Source organism: Anticarsia gemmatalis, chromosome 1, assembly GCF_050436995.1.
Source record: "Anticarsia gemmatalis isolate Benzon Research Colony breed Stoneville strain chromosome 1, ilAntGemm2 primary, whole genome shotgun sequence".
In the NCBI taxonomy this organism is placed as follows: Eukaryota; Metazoa; Arthropoda; class Insecta; order Lepidoptera; family Erebidae; genus Anticarsia; species Anticarsia gemmatalis.
Window position 1 is genome coordinate 11,086,248 of NC_134745.1, and position 21,582 is coordinate 11,107,829.

A 21,582-nucleotide genomic window follows, 5' to 3' on the forward strand; every position below is an offset into this window, starting at 1 on the left:
ATTTTCATAAGAGAATCAATATTTACTAAAGTCATTTTAGCTAAAATGAGACCCTATTCGTACAAACGTAGGGGTGTACTATCATGTAAGTGGTATTAATTGGCTTTAGTTTACTTTATTTTTTTAGATAGAAAACTTAAGCATGTATTTTTAAAGATTGACTATACCTTGATGCCCTGCACGATGGAGATGTTATGAGCCGCATAGTATGGGTCGCACGTGTTATTGGGACAGAACAGCTGGTGCAACTCGCCGCCGACGTCCTTCGTACAGTTCATGATATTGATGTCCTTTAGCAGACGCTTGCCCAACACGCACATTCTGTAAATAAACACTTGATTGTAATACTGCCTGCGCTGATTTGTTTATTACAAGTAAAGTATCGGTTAAGAAAAATATCGTGAAAAAATATATGGCATGTACAAAATTTGCTAATAATCGCAGTCCTCCTAACCCATGAATGTCGTAGCCCTAATCTTTGTTTCTGAAAAAATACAAATAAGATTTATACAGACTAACTGGATTCTTTAAACAGTAAACAAAAAATATTCACTCAAACTGGAATCCTTTTGAATGCAATATGGGCTAAGAAACAAGATATAAAAAGAGAATTGATAGCCTAAAGTTTAGTAAAGCGGTTTCGATTTGTGTTCAGCGATTTCTTGCCTGTAGGATAGTTAAACTGATTGTTTCCGCAGTTCGGGGCTATTTAGTTGATTACGAGCCTCTTTCCTCAAAGCCACTAGTTACATGCAGTCAAATAAACCGTAGTTTCGGGGAACAAAATACCTTCGGTAAAGTATCTGCTTAATAAGTTAATTTCAAATGCGATGTAATTGTTGTTATTATTCAACTGAGACTGAAGGTGTACTGTTTACCAAGTCAATTTGCATTATTGTATGTGTAGGTTTGAATTTCGTGGAAGCCTGTCTCCATCTATTATTCCGGTTAATTTATCGTTGGTTAACATAACTTGATCTTTATAAAGTAACACAATACGGCGATACGTTACACGTGTTGTTCATTACTAGGCACAAAAATAATAAATATTGCGATAAATTAACCGTATGTGCCTACACGACATAAATATTACCTTATTTTAATGATGCCGGGAGAAAATAATGGTGTCAAGCTAAGCCATATTTTAAAAGCTTTTTCAGTGTCTATGGAATGTTGTAAAAGCACGGTGATGTTATCTCTGAAACTCATCCCTCGTGTGTGCCATTAACGCGGCTTAATGACGTATACGACTATCTCGACGTGCCTCTACTGCTTCATATAGTGAAGATTTATATTTTTTACTTAACGTATTTAGGAATATTCTGAGTTTATCCTTCATGTTGTGTTTGGTTTGTATGCTAACATCGCATTAAGTAGACAGCGAGCAAGCCAAGGTCTCATTAATGATTCATGTAGCTTTCATGACGACCTAATGGTGGTTCTACTTAAGCGGAAAGGTGAATTCAGCGCACGGTGCGTATGCAATGTACAGTGAAATTTATTCGACAGCTAGCCCGTAGAATATTTCTTTGCTCTTCTGACTGGTCAAATTTAAATTAGTTTAGCAACGTTTATATCTATTTGTCGACTGGTTAGTATAGTGCTTAGAAAATGTTGTAGTGTTATAAAATGTAAGATTTGAATATTGAACACATATTGAAGAAAAGTCGGTTACAGATCTTACAAGAATATTAACGTGAAAAATAGCGATAAATAATCTACTAAGTAACAAAAGTTGTATTCCCATTTTCCTCTGAATGCCTGCCTGACATATTCCTTTAAGTTTTGGGATAGTCCATGTAACAGCATAAAGAAAAGTCAAAGGCACTTACTGTAGCTTGTCATTTCCGTTGAAATTGACGAAGATACCGGCGTACACCGCGCTGATGGAGAGGATGACGCAAGCGAGGGCGAGCGTGGCGAACTTGTTCACGAACTTGACGCCGAGGAACACCACCATGCCCATGACGAGGAGCAGCCCCGTGCCGTACACTCGGAAGTTGTTGTACATCGCCTCCGGGTCCTTTGTGAAGTCGCCGAAGATTGACATCCATGGGGCCATGTATGTCTGTTGATGTGCAAAATAATGTGAGCAAATACGTTTATAAAGAATTTCTGTGTTTGCAAATGTGTTGCATCATGTCTGTTTGACTTTATTGTAAAGATTTAAAGTCAGTACTGTTTCGTAGTTCACGTTCTAGACAAAAGTACTAGTGTAGTTTTTAATTGAAAACCCTCAAGAACGAAATTTAAAGTTGTGAGTTGTAGTCTTCTCCATTTCCATTAAACAGAATACTCAAATAATGGAATGTAAAAGTTAAAATCCTTTTCTCATTTACATTGTCGCCGCATCTGGTGCATGTTAAATATAAAACTCTTGAGCAAATAACTTCTTCATTTAAAATAGTAAGTTTGCACTTTGGAGTGTTCAGTGAACGATTTTGCTTTGTCTATTTCGCAACGAGTCAGCTAAGTACATAAACTTGCTCGAATCTTTCGGTTACAAAGGAAATGTAGCTTTCCACTTGATAAAGAAGAAATTAAAACATTTTGTATTCAGCACAAAAATAAGTTTGAATGTTTGCGAAATGTTTACTAATTTAGTCATAAACTACACCCATAAAACTAGACAACTTCATTATAACTAAAATTAATAGTAGACTGGAAGGTTCTCTCTACGAATTATTAACATTGGCTTGGTGGAGTTAAAGCGGTTTCACACTAGGTGATTATTCGGAGCTTACACTCTAGTTTCCGTGAAAGGGCAAGGAAAGCAGAGATACGCGCTTCAAATACGGCTCGTGTGAAAACGGCCTTTGGTCGGTGTTAAATGGCGCGCGGGCCGCAACACCAGTATTCGGCGTTCGGCCTCACCCCAGAGACCGAAGTGAACTACGATCCCGCTACTCTCTTGTGTAAGTAACTTACACCGGCACGGCTTGCGTACACATGTACATAACATTATGCGCTGTGTGCCTAGTGGCCACAATGTACATATCATACGCAATGTTAGTGTTGAGAAAAACAATACCTGATTACTTGTACACCTTGGGATTCAGATTTGGTTTCTCGAAGTGTGAATGTCAGTAGCTTACCAATACAATTTCGACAGCTCCGACAATGTACATGGCTGCGGCGAGCGTGGTGCCCGTATAGAAGAGCATGCCCACCGCGCCGCCGCACTCGGGGCCCAGCGCGCGTCCTATCATGAAGTACGAGCCGCCCGCCGGCACCACGCCGTTTGTCGCGATCGCAGACATCGATATCGCCGTCAGCATAGTCTGCCAAACCATCCAATACTTACATATCTCAACAAGAAATCTTTGCCCCACATTTTAGAACAGCCAAGCAACTTTTTGTAGGTAAAGTTACTTGCTTCGTTTCTGCGGGTACTCGACGAACAAAAAGTTTCTACTCTGCAGAGGTTTTCAGTTAACCCTTGCCCTATTAGCTAATTCATATATAACTTTGAAATCTGCAGTGTAACAACTTTCATCGGGTTATCGAGATCGGACTGCGAGTCATGTAAAAGGCACATAAAGGTCAGACGTACTAATCCGATAAACAAGGTTAGTTTAGATTTTATTAGAGGTCTCGTATTTAGATACAAATATAATAATCTAGTTAGACTGCGTAATCTGGTTAGTGTCTAGAAGATTTAATAAGCCGTCGACAACTTAAATTAGATAAGTTGTAGGGATCGACCATTATTAGACACGCTTCCATCAATGTAGCTATAGAAACGGAGCTCGGACAGACCCCGGGGAAATTCATCGTAACAATAACGTAATCAGAAGGAAATATAGGCTGCGCGGGAATACAATGTCTCAGCGATGAGTTATTTTTATTTCTTTTTATCCTATTCTACTCCAGGTATTGAGATCGATAGTAAGCTGTATTTTATTTTACTCTGGTGTACTCTATTTGCTTGAATGTAAGTAATGATTCTTCATTTGTATTAAAATTTCTTCACTTACCGTACAACAGCAAGTAAGCACTATCAAGAATCCCTGTATAGCTCCAGCGGTGCCGACTACCCAGGTGAGACGGATGAACAGGATAACACCGAAGATATTTTGGATGCAGGGTAAGTATACGCCGATGAGCGTGCCCATGCGAGCTGGTGGTGCCGGCTTAGCATCAGGGTCCGCGGCTGACGCAGTCGGGATCGTGTTCGAATAGTTTGCCAGAGAAGTAAGGAAGGTAGCCGCTCTGGGCCTATCCTCCAACTCATCCTGTCAACGAAAAAATAAAATTAACCGACATAATTCGCGCAAGAAACAAACTTAACTATAAGTAAGACTTGCAAATCCGTTCAAAGAATGCCACAACAGGCACGTATCACATACATAAATGTTACGAAAACCATAGCGCCCTAAAAGAATATGTAAAGCACGAGTCTTGTGTCATGTGATCTTATAATAATAGTCGATATTCGATTTAGTATACTGTCTGTAATCTTGTCGAGGGGAGCAAGCGAGTTACCAACCGACGAATATGTATCCAAATCACGTAGCCTACGTGAAATACGTTTAACTCTATAAGTAAAAATAAGGTTGGAGTAGATCCCAGTGGGTACGCTTCCACGAAGTGAGTCTAACTCAAGGTTACGTAATTATTGTCTGGCACCCGCCTGTTCTGCTATCGCAATCTTGAAAGCGGTTATGATAAAGTTAGCAAGACTGACATCTTTATGATAACGCGCTTGTTGCGGTAGATTGAGCTCTTTGTTACATCCATTATGATTATATCTTCATTCTAGTGTGCTATTCAGAATATCTAAGCACATTTTTATTCTATGGTTTAATAAAGGGTAGAAAAAAAGCTATTTTTATACTGAGCTGCGGAATGAAATAGGGCGATTGATGTTCATAGGTTTGAGTTAAACGTCAGATTTCAGCAATTTTAGATGACTATGTTTTTATAAAACCTATTCGAGGGTTTGTTAATTTCTCTACAGAATAAAGAAATTTATTTTTCATTTTTAACTGGATTGCTCTAACTTATTTATAGCGCGAGTGTGTTATTCATTAAGGCCGTCATAAAAGTTGAATGTGCACGATATTCACGCGAGATGGGATTGAAATTGTGATGTATAGGCAGTATAGGAGTTTTTAATTTCGCGTATGAAATACGATATACGAGTGGTGGGTGCCCTGAGTCGAGTGCCGAGTCGGTGAAACGAGATTCAGTGAGTTCGTCTCCGAACGCTCGTATTTTATTTACGCGCCATTTGCATCGGCCGGCGCGCACCGCTCACCCAAACGTCGTTTGAAACGTATACATAACCGTCACTTGCAAGGAATGTGTCGCTTTCCCAAAATAATCTAAGTGTAAATCAAGATGAAGATTGCGTACAGATTTCAACAAAGCAAGAATTAAGAGTTCCAATTTGAAAACAAATTGGTCTAAAAGCTTACGTTGAAGATAAGGTACTAGAGATGTTATAGATTTAATGACAAATAAATTTAATAGCTAGGCTTAAAAATTAAAGCCATCAAAGTGAAATAAAATTGCTGGGAATCAACTAGGCGTCGAGTGATCAAAATTCAGGCGTAACGGCCAAATCTTTTAAATAACGATGATGGTCCTAAACGCCGTGTTGTAAATTATGTTCAGCCATAAAATAAAGGCACACAACACAAGCAATTTATCACGGGAGCTCTTTCCTATTTGTTTTCATTTGTTCTGTCGCCATTATGCGGCACTTTATTTGGTGTCCGGATGGTTCTCTGTTGAAATCGCAAACGTAATGAAGTTCTTTGTTCGTCCATAGTAGATTGTGAGGTTTTACTAAGTCAGCTCGAGTGGAGCCCTTGATATATTATTAACGTTCACCGACGCTCAACGGTCTCCGCTATTGCTTTCATTACGTCTTTGTGTATTCTGCAGACTAATTTAATTAATTGTTAACCAATGTTCCGGCTGAGACGAGATTACGATCTAAAAGGAATTGATAGTCTTCGGTTAGACGATACTGAAGACTCGCAATTCCTTTTGTAAGCTTATATTATTGAGAGGAGCCCTTGGGATAAAATGTAACGTAATAAAATCTTAGATTTCAGAACGTGGCAACGAAAACTGTAAAATCTTTTACTGGCACGGTCGCTCGTCCTCAAAATATCAGATACTTTGTAGTTCAAAATTACAGCAGAGCTTGTAAAACTGTCGTGTCCACTCGACCTCTTCAGAGCTGTTATTGAAACTCTCACATTGATTTGGGAGCATTCGGCGAAGCGTTCGGCGTCGGCCTTGCGATGGAGAGCGGCCTCCGGTAGAGGGTGCTCAACGGCGCTTAGACAACGAGGCCGCATCGACTAACCAATATCCGACGGATATAGGTGCGCGACGTTTATTAACGTTGATTTTGTGTACGTATCGACGCCGACGCGTAGATCCGCACAATAATAGCTTTGCCACGATGTAATCTGTCGCGGCTTGACTTCGGCTTAAGTTTTATATCAGACGCATTAAGCTACGAGCACTTTAACCGTAAAATAAAATTACCAGATGTTTTTCTAATGTAAAAACTATTTTACTAAAGAAAGAAGATTTTAGAAAAGCCGATTGCTAATCATATATATTTTCAAGCGACATGTAGAAACGATACATGAACGAACAAACGATAAAGTGTTTTTGTAGCTTTTAACTAGTTTCTTTGCTACAAAAATATATCGTCTCTTTATACCTCAATTGCTTGTAACGTCCGCTTTAACATAGATGTTTCTACGTAAGCATAATATCAATATTATGTAAATAAGAGTGTAATACACACTAGCTATTTCACGTACCGAACACATACCAAAACATAATATTACAAGTATGTTATGTTATCAATTACAACTAGTTTAGAAATGGAATTCAATATCGCAGTGACATTCGTGGTATTAATTAGTTTATTAATACAATAGCAAACATACGAGTAATTCTAAATGTCGAGAGTCAACATATGTGCAATGAAATTGCGAAGCTATGAAATTAATAATATTTGGAACGCGAAATAACATGTGCGAGTATTAATTGCGACTCTCGCAGGTTTTAATGAGTGTTGTTTTGTGTTTTGTTTTTTGTTTATTGCATATTGTTAGCAAATGATTTCGCTGGCTTGTTGACTGTTGAAACAGTTATACTTTATTCAAGCAAAGTATTGTGTAGATATATACATTTTTAATACTTTACTTTAGAAAAGATCACTACCATATTTGCTGAAATTACTGCCAAATGTGGAACACATGTCATTGTTTTCTAGCCTATATACTAAATAGCTAAGTAAGTGAAATCTGAGGGCCAGAAATGTTTATTTAATGCATAGGATCATATGAGATATTGTATCATGTATGAGCCTGATTGCATAAAAATTGTATTAGCATCCTTCCAGAGGCATCACTACACGTAATAGAAGCGAAAGTCACGAGGCTCGCAAATGGTGCGTGAATTATATACGAGATTGTGCGCCAGGATAATTCCGCGGGCTACCTCCCTACCGCAGGTGTGGCCTTGTTTCTATACACTCACTAAAGAGGTTTTTTTATTAAGGATTATTTTCATCACGTGAAGGTACCCGCCGTTCCCATTTTATGTAAATAACCATCTTTATTGTGTTGCGGAATACGAATGTTTTTATTCTCATCCTATTTGCTGAGCTGCGTATAATTTTTTCGACTTATGAAAATGTTACTTTTTATCAGCCTCCGTCAGTGTTAGTTTGGGATGTGTTGAATGAAAATTTTGTTTCGTTCTCATGAATAAATATGAAATGGAATAGAGTAATTTTATCATTTTTTTATGGTTTTATTTTTTTGCTCATTGTTATAAGTCTGTGTATATTGTGAGTTACGCTGGTATATTACGATACGATAGAATAATAGCTTAAAATATGGCTTTAATATTGAGATCGTATAAAATTCCGTTTAAAGATTGCATTTACAAGCATTTAAAACATTACGTAACTAGTCTGATAGTACAGAAAAACAATATTAAAATTGAAATGTAAGATTTGCCAATAAAATTTTAAAACCGCATCAAGAAATGTAACGAATAGAGCGAGAAATTCGAGCCAATAGCGTAAGAGATTGAAGTGCTACGGGCGCTGTAACGAGCTACGAACTAGCTACGATCGCTACGGTTACGAGGCTACGAGGCTACGATCTACACGGGTCATCGAAAGCACACGTATTCGTGCGCACTCTTCGCAAGGGTAATACGTTCCTAACTGGATTTCAATAAGGCGCTCGATTTGTTCCGTTTCCTTCATACCCTTCTTAAATTGCCACGCCTAAACGTTATACCGAATATTAATGCTTCAATTTTGAACTGAATTGAATATTATGTTAGGAAAATTTTGTATATAAAGTTACTCTAATATAGTAGTAGAAGGATTTAAACTTCAAGTAAGCCGTATTAATATACGGTTTTAAAATATTTTCTTAACTTGGTATCTAAAACTACCTCAAAATAGTATTTTATATCGCTTTACGATTTCTTTATTAAATAATTATTAAATTTTTTATCAAAAATCTATACGCAGAGTCATATACTTCAAATATTGGATATTATACCAGATCCTTAAAATATTTGATAATTTTTCAAAATGTTACATGTATGAAGTATGATAAATTAACGAATACGGTGCGATATAATTAGCGGCAAAATCCACCGAAACGTAACAACAAGTAACTCGATATGATTTTTTAATCTCGAGCTTCCCTTTGGGATGGCGGCGGGTAGAAGATTAAATGAATTAATTATTAGATATTATCTTTCGTGATTAAAACTGTGAGATAAGGCGAAGCTGCGGTACAGAAGCAGGTAAAGTCTGCCTGAATACTAATGACGCTCGTATATTTTTATTTGCTTCAATTATTACATTCAACCATCCTACAACATTAACGAGGAAAGAGCGAGTTTATCACTATTTTAGGGGTAAATGTTTAAGAAAAAATTAATTTGAAGAAATTTATTATAGAAAATTGATATTAGTTATTAAAATTGTTCAAGCAAAAATTGATCATTTCCAAAATTCTATATTTTTAGTAAGACAATTTTGAATGTTGAGTTTAGCAGCAAATGCTTAAAGCATTCTTAAGCAGTACCCTATATTTGTATGTTTGGTAAAATATTTAATTTTGTTGTTAAGCTTAGCAGAAAATTTTGTGGTTTTAACGATCTAGCGTTCTAAGTCGAAACTTGAATACCTTTACCTCTTCTATTTGCACGATTTCAAATATTATTTCTATGAAGTCTTTTTATATGTCCTTTGAATTTAAGTTCTTACAAAGATGCCGAAAGTAAGCGTGTAAGGAAATTACTATAATAATGTAGGCACAAGATTGTAGGCACGCATTCAGTGGGTTTGTAGTGTGTATAAAATAAATTCTCTTCTACAAACTGGGGCCATAACTTTGTCAAGACTTTTACGACAGACTTGAATTGCTGGATGAATAAACATATAAATGACTACACGTTAGGCCACCAAATTCAAGAACAAGTGCCCTTTAGTGTGTTTATTAGTGGCTATAAAATATACCTTATATTTATGTAAATAATTAATAGAATTCTGCGATGTATACGACTGCTAATGACTAGGTCGGGTAATATGCTTTTGGTCTTTTCTAATTCATATATTATTATATTTCTCAGTATAGTAGCTTAGAGTTTGGTCAGTTTGGTGATGTACCCGGTATATGACATTAGGCTTGACACCTACATACCTACACTTGATGGTAACATTGTTGATTATAACTACCTACACTTACTTACTAATAATTGTCTACACGTTCGGATAAAGCAAACGTGATGCTATATATGGATCTTTTAATTTAATAGGAAAGTTGCTACAGTCGAATAATATACAGAAATGCTACGTTCCAAGAAATATCTTTTCATTTCTGCGGTTTATGATTGAACGAAGATGAACAGGGAGCTCAAACTTTGTAGCGGAATATAATAGGGCTTCTGACTCGAAATTAATCAGCTTCTTGCTTTAATTCCGGTTTATTTCTCTACATTTCTAACAGTTTAATACTGTAATATAGCTTTTAGTTTTAGAAAATATTGTTTTAAGACACTGTTTTCACGAATTTACCACAACAACATTAAAAAACCACAATTTCGTAGCGCAATTCCACTAACTAGCTATCGAGAAACTTTATACAAAAATATGATCAGCGCCTCGAGCGGGCGCCACAGGCACTATTTTCAGTACGTTTTAAATGTCAAACTCTCGATATTCGATAGTACCGACTGCACTTAAGCGTGCCATCCTATGTGACAAACGAAAATACTCAAAGGAATAATAAGATCACATAATTGGAAATGAAACGTCCTTCTGTTGTGTACAACTCATTGTGGCAGCACAATAATAACAATATTATACACGTTACCCTCACGTATTTCAAGTTTAAACTCGGAGGAAGTAATCCACTGGATTTCAAAGTAAGCGAGCACAATTGTTACGTAACACAAACTGGCCGACGTCTTCTAAATAATTAACACTCGTGCTTGTTTCAGCTTAGCTTTGTGCTCACAAATAATAATATATTACAACGGAGAATATACGAGGCTAATCTTACTCATCTACCGTACAGGATAATATTCTATGTACATTATATACATGCCATTTACGAAGTTTCTAGACGAATAGTGCTCTATTGTTTATTCATAAAGCTGTCATTATTCATTCGCGATTCAAAATTATGATGCTAAATGTGAATGGAGTATGCAATTGCGCTTTGGAAAGCGTAATGCAGCGAATAGACTGAATAATGTATACCCTTTTAATGCTTCTCTGCCTAGAAAATTCTCTTTATCTACTACAGATAGTCGTACTTTAGACGGGTTTATAACTTCCCTAAAGTAAACAGACAAGTTACAAAACTCACATGGTACAGGTAAAGGTTGGTGTCGCATCCTTTGTCCTTTTCTGTGGGCAGGCCATGTTCGTCGGTTTCACCTGAAAATAAAACATCATGATGTTAAACCTTATTATATCGTATCGTAGGTGCCTAGTAGAAAATTAACTTTGCAGCGTTGGCGTAACGTAACCGCAGGCGAAATTGGTTTATCGAAGTATGGAATATGATATTAAACGTGCAATGTCTCCTGTGCTCTTGCGTTACATTTCCCCCCAGTGTTGGTAGTTGTTAGGTTTCATTGTCGCGGTGTCTATTATTTTTATAGACGCCACCGGAAAACGGAAGAAGACTTACGAAGGGACGTAGCAACGAACGGCACGAGGACGAGTAATGAGGTTTTACGCACAATTTCCGCTGTTTCGTTATATCAATTTAATAATAATAATAACTTCTGGGAACTGTATAAATACTCAGTATAAGTGCTACATTTATCTTTAACTGAAGTTTGATGAATAAAGCCACTAAAATCAACACGACAGTTGAAATACGGAGTAAAAAGTAATGACTAGCTATAAAATGCCAACCGAAAAAACATCGTAACTTTCGCTGTTCAAATATGTAGGCACTTTAAAAAACATACACGTGCTTCGTTTTGTGGTACACGAGGTATTTTTGTTTTCCTACGGGACGTTAGGATCTAACAGGCAAAATTTATGTAGATATTTGATTCTAAAAAGCCTTCGGGATTACCCATCTTATAAAACAGGCTCATATTTTAGGTACCGCACATAATTCCCGCGCGAGTCGTAATGTATTCCCTTCAGTAAATATGTAGGAGGTGGGTAAACACATTGTTTGCAAGGCTGTGCGCGAGGGTGCCGCGTCGTTTGTTTTCCACGCATAACCGTGCTCACTGCTAAGCTTAGTAATTATGTTCGTAATTATGGAAATAATAACTTATTAGCGCCAACTTTAATTGTTTTGATATCGTTTGAAACTGTAAGCCAGTTTTTATTACCTCTAATTTGTTATGAGTCTTATTATGGGAACTGCTTTTTTACTTTTGTTGAATACATGATACGTTTTACCGTTTATTTATATCCACACCACTTTGTATATTAGCAGTTGTGCTATTAAATGCTAATTTGTAATGTTATTTTATCTTTAAAATATGACTACATTTCCCGCCATTTTGTTTGGTGCAACTTTTTTACATTCATTTTTTCAATATGAAATACTGGCCAGGATCAATTTTTTTTAATAAATAAATATTCGGTAGACGGTTCGTTATTAAACCTCTTTTTCCAATACAACGCTCTTTCGCTTTGCATAGCTTAACAAAGGAGGCTATTATACATAATAATTAGTAGTAAAACTCAAGTGAGCTAGAAGCAGGTTGAATCGACAGTTGGTGTCAACATAGTTAGGCTGACGTCGCGTTACAACGGAGTCAACGAGCACGTCGCCACGAGTAAACAATCTCGTATACGAGTAGGTAATTAATTCACTTGCGCTCGACTTTGTCGCATGTGACCGCCTACATATCAACCATTTGATTTATTAAACGGCTCCAACGTTTACTGTAAATATCACACATTTTTATGGTTTCGCAGCAACAAGGAATCTGTATAAAATTTATTGTCTTTTTACTGACATCGTTATACTGCGATCCCAGAGTCTCCTCATAATATTTTAAGTTTAAACTACCTAAAATACATATATGTGACCGCCCAACACTTCTGCGATAAAACGAATCTCTAAAATATTGAGGGAGCAGCTTTAGATAAAATTAAAATGCGGAGAAAACCCCTCCACATTGAAAGAATATAATTGATTTATTCATAGGCTGAGACCTCGCGACAATACCGGCGGACAACTCGATCAGAAAGAATTTTTACACAACGCTGTATACACGAATGTCAGGGGGCGACCTTTTTCAGATTCTTTAATATGTTTTGGTGCGCGAGGTCGACAGCTTACCGTATACCTAATCATATTTTCCCGTATTTCAAAAGATTTAAAGGTCAAATTCTAACATCAAAGAGCATCAAAGTTGTGTAAATCTGACATCGGTGCTTATCGAGTTGTGGTTTGGCAGTTTGCTGAAACTGGATATAGTCTCAGGTTATGTTTGAAGTTGGCATTAGCAGTTGTGTAAGTATCTGTTTACTTAAGAGTTTCTCGGCTTCTTATACCACTTAATAGGTATTTCACTCTGGTGAGGATTTTCGCGAGCTTATTTGGCTTCACCTCAACTTTATTCTAATGACTGTTTTATAAGTAATATGAGTTGTGACGACGTTTTATCTTGCCTAGTTCTGATGAACGAACAATTTATATAAAAAATTGTTTGATCGTCAAGGCGTTTACAAGAAATAATCTTCATATGGTCAGCTACCTATGTACTCATTACAAATACAAAAAATATTGCCTCTTATTACGTAATATTAACACTGAAACGTAACAGAACATTCAATAACGTTATTCTATTTTGTATTCAATACGTGATGCAAACGGTTAAATCATAATTTGTATTTGAAAGATCGTTGAAGCGTGCACTGGCGTTATATTTACGTACGTTCGTATAAATGGGAGCGTTCATTTGTGCGCGTATGCAATCCGCGGGGAGCGACGTCGTGCACGTTCCAATTCACACGGGAATGTACGTGCCGAGCAATTATTGAAACTTTTTCAATAGCTCTTTACGTGGTTATTAGACCTAAGTTAATTAAACTCCGTTCATTGGTTTGCTTTGTCCTGGATAACAAGTTTCGCGGTACAATAGATAAGGGTAACTTTAATTGTGTTATTAATTTCTTGAACTAATGTGTGTAGTTCTCTTAGAAGGTCGCTTTTCTATATTATTTAAAGAATATTCTTTGCTATGTATTTTATGAAGCAATTGTTCTACTCTAATATTTGTATCTCGAACTTTTCGATGTGATTCATGTCAGTGCAGTTTTCATCTCCAACAGTTTCATAACAAAAATGAAGCGCAAAGAATGCCCTGTTTCAATTGAACTTGTTTGGACACAGTTCGTACTTTTCTCTTATGAAAATTCTTGTATTACAGTTGTTTGTACATATCTATGCTAAGTAGTTGGCCAACTTTTGAGCTCAGGCGTCCATTCCTTCATTATTAAATTACGTTAAACTTTGTCTCACGGCAGCCTTGCTTAATTAAAAATTTCGTGGTAAAAGCTACCTTATATTTTTTATGAGAACATGTTTAAGGTTATTACGTTTTATTGGCCTTCAGCTTTAAAATTGTTAAACATTTAGAAACTACTTTTTAATAAGTGCTTACTCAGTTAAAATTTTAAAGTACTTGGAGCTCGTATACTTGAATTCTCGTAGAACAGAAAGCAAACGGTTTACACTTAGTTAGAAATTCAGTATTGGCTGACTAGTTTTGTTCGTAGTCCGTAATTAAGCGAATCCCAGCAAATTGTCGAAGTCCGAAACTAGTTCTACAATATCAACATTCCCCGTATTCGTTAGGTTTCTAGTTCAGAATTCGAAAAATCGTCTTGAACTTCTCAGCATCTGGTCCAAGTTATAAATTTTGCTCAGTAGATATTATTACTAGAAACTAACAAAGTGAGACTATCGTGTGCACTAGGTCTTGTATTTATCCTTTTTAAGTCATTTATTTATACGAAAAATTTTTTAATTTATTTTTAAGAAGCTTCTATCAAATTAAAATTAAAAATACGCCAGATCGTTTTAGATTTTCTTTCTCAAATAGTTTCCTACCATTTTATTTAAGAATACAAAATTAAACGAACTTTTTATTTGAACTCCATTCAAATTAATCAGTGGTAGTAAAACGTAGTGGCTGTACGACCGCATTAGAGCTCCCCGGATTGATTGATGTGACTCCACGAGATTTCATTACAATGTTCTGCCATTAAGCTGTGTTTGCGTAAACAGTTTTAAGTGCCTTTTGTTCTTGCACTTGTGAAGAGAAACCTCTTTCTTTTGTAAGGTGCTAATGTGTGCTGTTTACTGTCTAGATGAGTGGACTAGTTTCTTATTATAGTAAAGATCGATCGGAACAACAAAAGGCTTGCCTTCTACTCGTATTACATAGGACTGAAAACATACTTCGCTTGATGTCAAACGTGGGTGTGTGTTACGCCTACTCCGTCGTCCATAAAAACAGACAAGAACTTGTTTGGATAACTAGATACAAAATAAAACTTAACGGTATTCTTGTTTCTATAACAACAATGCTATCATGGTTCTTATATTCTTTTTCTATATAAGTAAGCGTTTGCTATCACCGATGTACTTGATTAAACATGAAGGCGCTCGTAGCGCGGGTCAGAGTTAATATCCCCGGGGTACTACACATAAAAAGTTAGAAAAAGTAGAAAGTGAAGTTTTAAAATAAAAAGCATTAAAGTGGTCTCGAGCTCATTATTATCGCTGTATCTTATGGATGAAGATTTTTTATTTTATATTCTTTCTCAACTCTTATAAAAGATAATAGCGTAAGTAATTTAAGATGGGTCACTAAGGTCATAAAAATCAAATGAACGCAGCTTAGTGCAGCTGCCAAAATTGGGTGAAGAAAAACTCAAATTTATTTGTGATCCAACGTTTAATAAATATATTAAATATAAATAAATATTATTGGACAACTCACACACGGTAATTTGATTCCAAACTAAGCAGAGCTTGTATTATGGTAACCAAATAACTGATAAACATACTTATATACTTCTAAATACATACTTATATAGATACATTAACATCCAGGCTCGGAACAAATACTCGTGCTCATCACACAAAGATTTGTCCCGGGTGGGATTCGAACCCACCACACGCGGCGCTACGGTTGTTGCGGCGAGGTGACCGCTTAAACCACTGCGCCAAACTGCGCGTACTTTACATATACCAAAAATATTCAAAACATGAATGTTTGAAATTCTGAAGTGGAAAGCACCAATATCAATAGTTAATAAACAGTAGCGTCTTACGCTGATACAGACATTGATTAATGTTGCGTTAATGTCAAACACATCTGAGCCTATCAGTCTACTTTAACAAATGAGGTAAAGTGTAAAAGGTGTCATTAATCCGTCGAAGCCCTCAAAACATTCATCAGAACTAAGCCTCAGCTAAATCCAATTAATATTTTAAAACCAATGCGATCGTCGTACAGCACTCAATTAATTGGACACGACAGAACATCAGTGTCGGATTATTTTCGTATTCATTCGTTCACAAAGGTCCAATACTGTTCTAATTAATTTTTAATCAGCTTCCTCTGCATCGTTATGTTCAATGACTGGCTTTTTACTATGAATGTTGTATAATGTTGGTATTGGCATTCATCTATTGTCCTACAAATAGTTTTTGCGTGACATTCGATTAATTGTGTGGTAGCCGTTGTATGTGTAGCCGTATGTCCGAGAGATTAAGTGAAGCTGTATTGTGAGTAAGTATTATAGATATAGTCTGTCTGTAAAATGTCCAGAAAATTATTTGGGCAAGTGTTAACAAGGACAGACAGTATGTATTTATAAACTCCCACCTCTGATATTTTGTACAGTCATTCATTCTATACAAAATCGATAAGTCCAGAATTTTCTTTATCTAGTTATGAACTTGATCCCTTGCGGCAATTTTTATAAATGTTTCATCACTGCTCCTGGAAGCGTGAGATCAGAAAATCGACGGCCTCAAGCGTCTTGCGGGTCACGACGATTTACGTCAAATTACATTTTCAAAGTAATAACTAACGATATTTTTTGATAAAACGCTATTTTAGTGTCTGATTGTAATACGTTTTGTAGTATTTATTATTTATATACTCACAGTAGGTGAGCTGTTATGTATATTCATGATCTTCGCACCATACATCATCCGTACAGTACCTGAAGTTACTGCGGAGAATTTTAATGGCATAGAATATAACCGCTCTTCATTACATAGACCCAAGCCATCTCGCGAGGGAGCTCGTTAAATTTTAACGTTACGTTACATACTTTAATATTACGTAAGGTGAGTTCGCATCGTATAAAATGTGGTTGAATAAAAAAATAATTCAATTTGCAATATCTTCTTTATAGGCGCGTACGGGGGACGTTGTGTACCCGAGATGTCGCGGGCAGACTACCAACGATAAGCTTTATTGATGCCCGACCCGCAAATTGTGCGGGAGGCTGGGAACTTAGTCCGAAGAAATGGATGACAGCGCGCGACATAGTCGCCAATTCGCTTACTCTTGTCTATCAACTGACAACGAAATATCAAGAATTGAATTAAAATCTCGAGATGCTGTTCTTATCTTAAAAACAAACATTGTTCAAAATAAGTTACGAAAATAAAGGCTACACGGGTGTATTTTTCAAATCAATATATCACTAAAAAGATCACTTATCAAAGTGCTGTTACAACTACAACTATGTCGCAAGCGGCTCGTGTACGTATATGTTACAAAGGCGATGTTTTTCCGGAGGGTTGCTCATTGGCGTAGCGCGCCGTTTCCTGCACTACTTTGCACTACCGATATATAGACGTAGGTGTCTTCCTTTCAATCAGAACACGGTTACTTAACGTCGCGAGAAGCGGATATGAAATGTTTGTATCCAATAAAAATGTTTTGCAATGAAATTTGTCAACGTTGAACAAAAGTTCGGAGCACAGATGTGGGTTTTGGGGTGAATTCGGTCGCGGCGGGAGGATGATAACTTTTATTGATGACAATTCGGCCGGCCTTACATTTTGGCGGCTCGCCAGAAGGGATAGTTTTGTCTCACTAACGATATGACTGTCGGGCGTTTCATATTTTCACTATGTTATCCGATAAATCAAGTTTATTACATTGACGCCAATATAAACAATATCTAATGTCACATTTATATTAAGTAATATTTTTGGCAGATATTTGGAAAACAAGTTGTTTGCGGTCAGCAGACAAAACGATGTTATGCAAAATTTATGTGACCTACTCGTATGTTGTCGTCTAGTTTATGTGTAAGAATATTTATGGTTCACATTCATTGTGTCTTCCGAAATACCAAAATTATAAACGTAATAGTTCAAGTTATTCAAAGCGCTGAATAAATCTATACCCAAATTCCATCTATCTATTATGATACTAAAACCGTATTATATTTACCTGACTGGTATTTCCATCAACTATTTACACTACCTAAGCTGCTAATTTATGATACCTATTGTAAATTGCGTAGTTGCAACAACAATTGCTTCGTAGCCATGATAAATGATCGTCAAACAGTAGGCAACAAGTCTACCAGAATAATAGAGAATTTAACTTTCGCAAGTTGGAAGAAGATACAATTTATCATATTTGTATAAATGGGAGTGAAATAAGCAGTCCACAGAACTAGTTTCCACAGACGGCTTATTTCCAAAGCGATTAATCATTCGCGCTGAACACGTTCTGGTAAAACATTTAACTCGACAGGATTAAAACCGTCAGAGGAGCGTTTGTGTCGCTTCAGATGAAGTCCCGCATCGCGCTCATTTGCGAGGAGCACACAAACTTGCTTGACGTCTGTCCATACTCTTAAATCCGGAACATTTCAAATGTTCATTGTACCCTGTTGGAAGTTTCACCCGACGTTGTGACACAGAAAGCCAGTGCGGTATGAGGGTAGCTGAGTTTTAAGTAGCCATGTTGTCTTTATTTGCATGCCAAAGTTTTGGGTTGTGTGTCCTTGACGTTTAAAACTGTTGTGAATTGTTATGTTTCGTTTGTGCGCCAGATTGAGCTTGTGGAGGACGTGATACTTCAACATCAAATTTCATTAACGTTTAAATACGGTTACAATATAGTAGATGGTTTGCCTCGTCAGATTAAAGTTTAATAAGAGAATATCTACGCTCCGCTACCGTTATTTGACCAAAGTGAAATGGGTTGAACCTTCTCAATAAAACACCGAAAATTGGTTCTATTCTTAGGTTGAAATACAGCAGATCCATAGGTACAAGATGTTCACATAATATTATATTACGTAAATAATTTACTAAGTTTGGAAGCGGAGGACAATAGACTCCATCAACTACAAAGTCACAGGCCTTCTCAACTTAAAGGCTCCAATCATTGTCCAAAAGTTTTGTCTCTCCATTGTATCCAACTACTGAAAGTCCTACTCTGAATATAGTCCATTGAAATGTTACAATTTGAGGGCCGAATATTGCATTTCTTAGAGGACGCAATTTTATTTTTGGAACATGTAGGGGGGGTCAATAGAAGCTTAACTTGAAGTTTGTGGGGTTGCCACTCTTGTCCCCCGGCCGCCATCTTGGAAAAGGGGGTAGAAACACTTTTTTCGCTATATCTCGGAAACTATGCGTCTTACAATGAAATTTTAAAAGCATAATTTGTAGCAAATTATTTTGCCTACAAATATGTCTGATAACTTTTTGTCCTCAATTAACAATAAAAGAAGTTATAAGCAAAATAGTGATTTTTTTTTTACAAAAAATTTCTTTCCAAATCCGTTCTATTTCGGAGCGCTGTTACTGAGTTTCTAATTAATGAAATAAAAAAAAATATGTAAGGCAAAATTTTCCTCGAAAAATACTCTACAAGATTGGTCTGAGTTATTTTTTTTAAATTTATTCATATCAGCGCAGCCTTTTTTCCAAACTATGTTAGAGTCGGCTTCCAGTTTCACCAGATGCAGCTTAAGACCAGTGTTTTACATGGAGCGACTGCCTATCTGACCTCCACAACCCATTTACCTGGGATATAAAACGATACCCCTGGTTAAGACTGGTTGTCAGACTTTCAAGCTTCTGAGAACTGTGAACGACTGTCAAATATCTTCGAGAATGACAGCCGGGACCCACAATTTAACGTGCCTTCCGAAACAGGGAGGAACTCGATATGTGTAAGATGGTCACCCATCCACAAAACAACCTCGGCAAGCGTGGCTTAACCTCAGAGATCCATCCTCGCGGCTGTCGCTTAAAAAAGTTATAGAGCAATAAAGAAAATAATTATAAAAAAAATTGCACTTTTTTGCTTATAACTTCTTTAGTTGTTAATTTAGGGCAAAAAGTTATTAAACATATTTGTAGACAAAATAATTTGCTACAAATTATGCTTTACAATTTTATTGTAAGACGCATAGTTTCCGAGATATAGCGAAAAAAGTGTTTCCACCCCCTTTTCCAAGATGGCGGCCGGGGGACAAGGGTGGCGACCCCACAAACTTCAAGTTAAGCTTCTATTGACCCCCCCTACATGTTCCAAAAATAAAATTGCGTCCTCTAATAAATGTAAATCTCATGTAACATTTCAATGGACTAATATTAATAAGAAATTATAATAAATTGTAATAATTTGTGAGCGTATAGTCGCAATTTCAATTTTCGTCGACGGAAATATCCGGTCGTAGCTACGCGGCGGTAACGATCTTAATTTCGTTTATAAATGAAAATGAAGTTTGTATTATAACTTGACACCTTACTGATATAAAAAAACGTGTATAGCTGCCGTCATGTTTCAGGTTACGTTCTCCAAATTTGTTTTGTGTAGGTATGCTAAAACTCTAAGAGATTTAGTCGATGAAATCTGGATAAAGTTCGCGAGGCTCTGATGGAATATTAATTAAAATTTCACTGAACACTCTTCGCATCCTAAAGAGGATCTGAATTCTCAGACTTTTAAAATGTTATCAAAGTATGTATTAAAACGCGTCGTACATACTTGAGGAATATCAAGCAGTTTTACATTGAAGCAGGCTGAAATTGTGGCACGAATATCTGTATATTTCTTTTTTACATATTGCCACAAATACTTATGAATTAAAAAAGTTATTAGCACAAGACTTTATTTGTCGGTGATTATTGTACATTGTGATTTTGATACCATTCTAATCTTCCATAAAGTGTTATGCAAGCGTGAGAAGAAACGCCTTTTATCGATATTATGTTTGCGGAGGCGCGTTGAGCATTTTGTAGTGTTTGTTCACGCGCCTGCATGACACGTTATCCTCCGAAGCAGGTGTTTTTCACCCGTATAGATTTTATTCCAAGCTCAGTACGCGAAATACCTTTCTTTATGACCGTCTTATCCCTATATTCTTGTTTAACATGCGATCTCACGTTGAAGTATGCGACGTAAAAAGTAATACATGCTCAGAATTTTGCTCGTGACCTTTATGCCCTCTACTTACTATTTAATTAGCTTTTGAAGTCTTGTCTCGGGGAAAGGTTGTCTTTGAACAAAATGTCGAGCTTAGTCAATATTTACTGAGAATACCTACACAGATGAGTATTTTATTTTCTTATAGTATGTTGGATATTTACTAAATTTTTATGTTAGTTAAGCCAACTGGTTTGTGCTAAAAGAGATTTAGTAGTAAGAGTATTTGTTTTTTTACTTTCATCGTGAGCGTCGTGCCAAGTGGGTCACTACTCAAGCGTAGAAGGGGTTGATAATAACGATATGCCTAAAAAGCAGTTTATACTTTACAGACTAATTACAAAAGCACCCTCTGGACTTTATTGTATAAAGGGTAACTAAAGTTATTATTCAAAAGCAGGTCTCATCTGTGTTACACAATACTTACGCATTCTAAGCCGCAAACTTGGAATGGAAGTGGGTAAAGTTTGAGACAACTAATTGCCTACGTACCTCTGGCAGAAATTCCTTCCATTAAGTCGGTTGTTGATTGTATTGTTTGGAACTAACTTATCGCTCCACGAGCCTACTTACGTGAAAGATGGAACCAACTTTAAG

The 21,582-nt window shown here is 36.5% G+C and overlaps 1 protein-coding gene across 9 annotated transcripts in view; it reads right to left on the reverse strand.

Annotated features, from left to right (window-relative positions):
• Window positions 1-21,582, reverse strand: part of kcc (solute carrier family 12 member kcc) — a 105,549-nt gene that overhangs the window by 11,726 nt on the left and 72,241 nt on the right. For all 9 annotated transcript variants that reach the window (XM_076119858.1, XM_076119867.1, XM_076119874.1 and 6 more), the window contains 5 exons: window positions 10,881-10,951; window positions 3,978-4,235; window positions 3,096-3,281; window positions 1,833-2,068; window positions 168-321 (listed from right to left, as the gene is read on the reverse strand). In XM_076119858.1, the coding sequence (XP_075975973.1) occupies window positions 168-321; window positions 1,833-2,068; window positions 3,096-3,281; window positions 3,978-4,235; window positions 10,881-10,951 (905 nt within the window). The remainder of the gene's footprint in view (window positions 1-167; window positions 322-1,832; window positions 2,069-3,095; window positions 3,282-3,977; window positions 4,236-10,880; window positions 10,952-21,582) is intronic.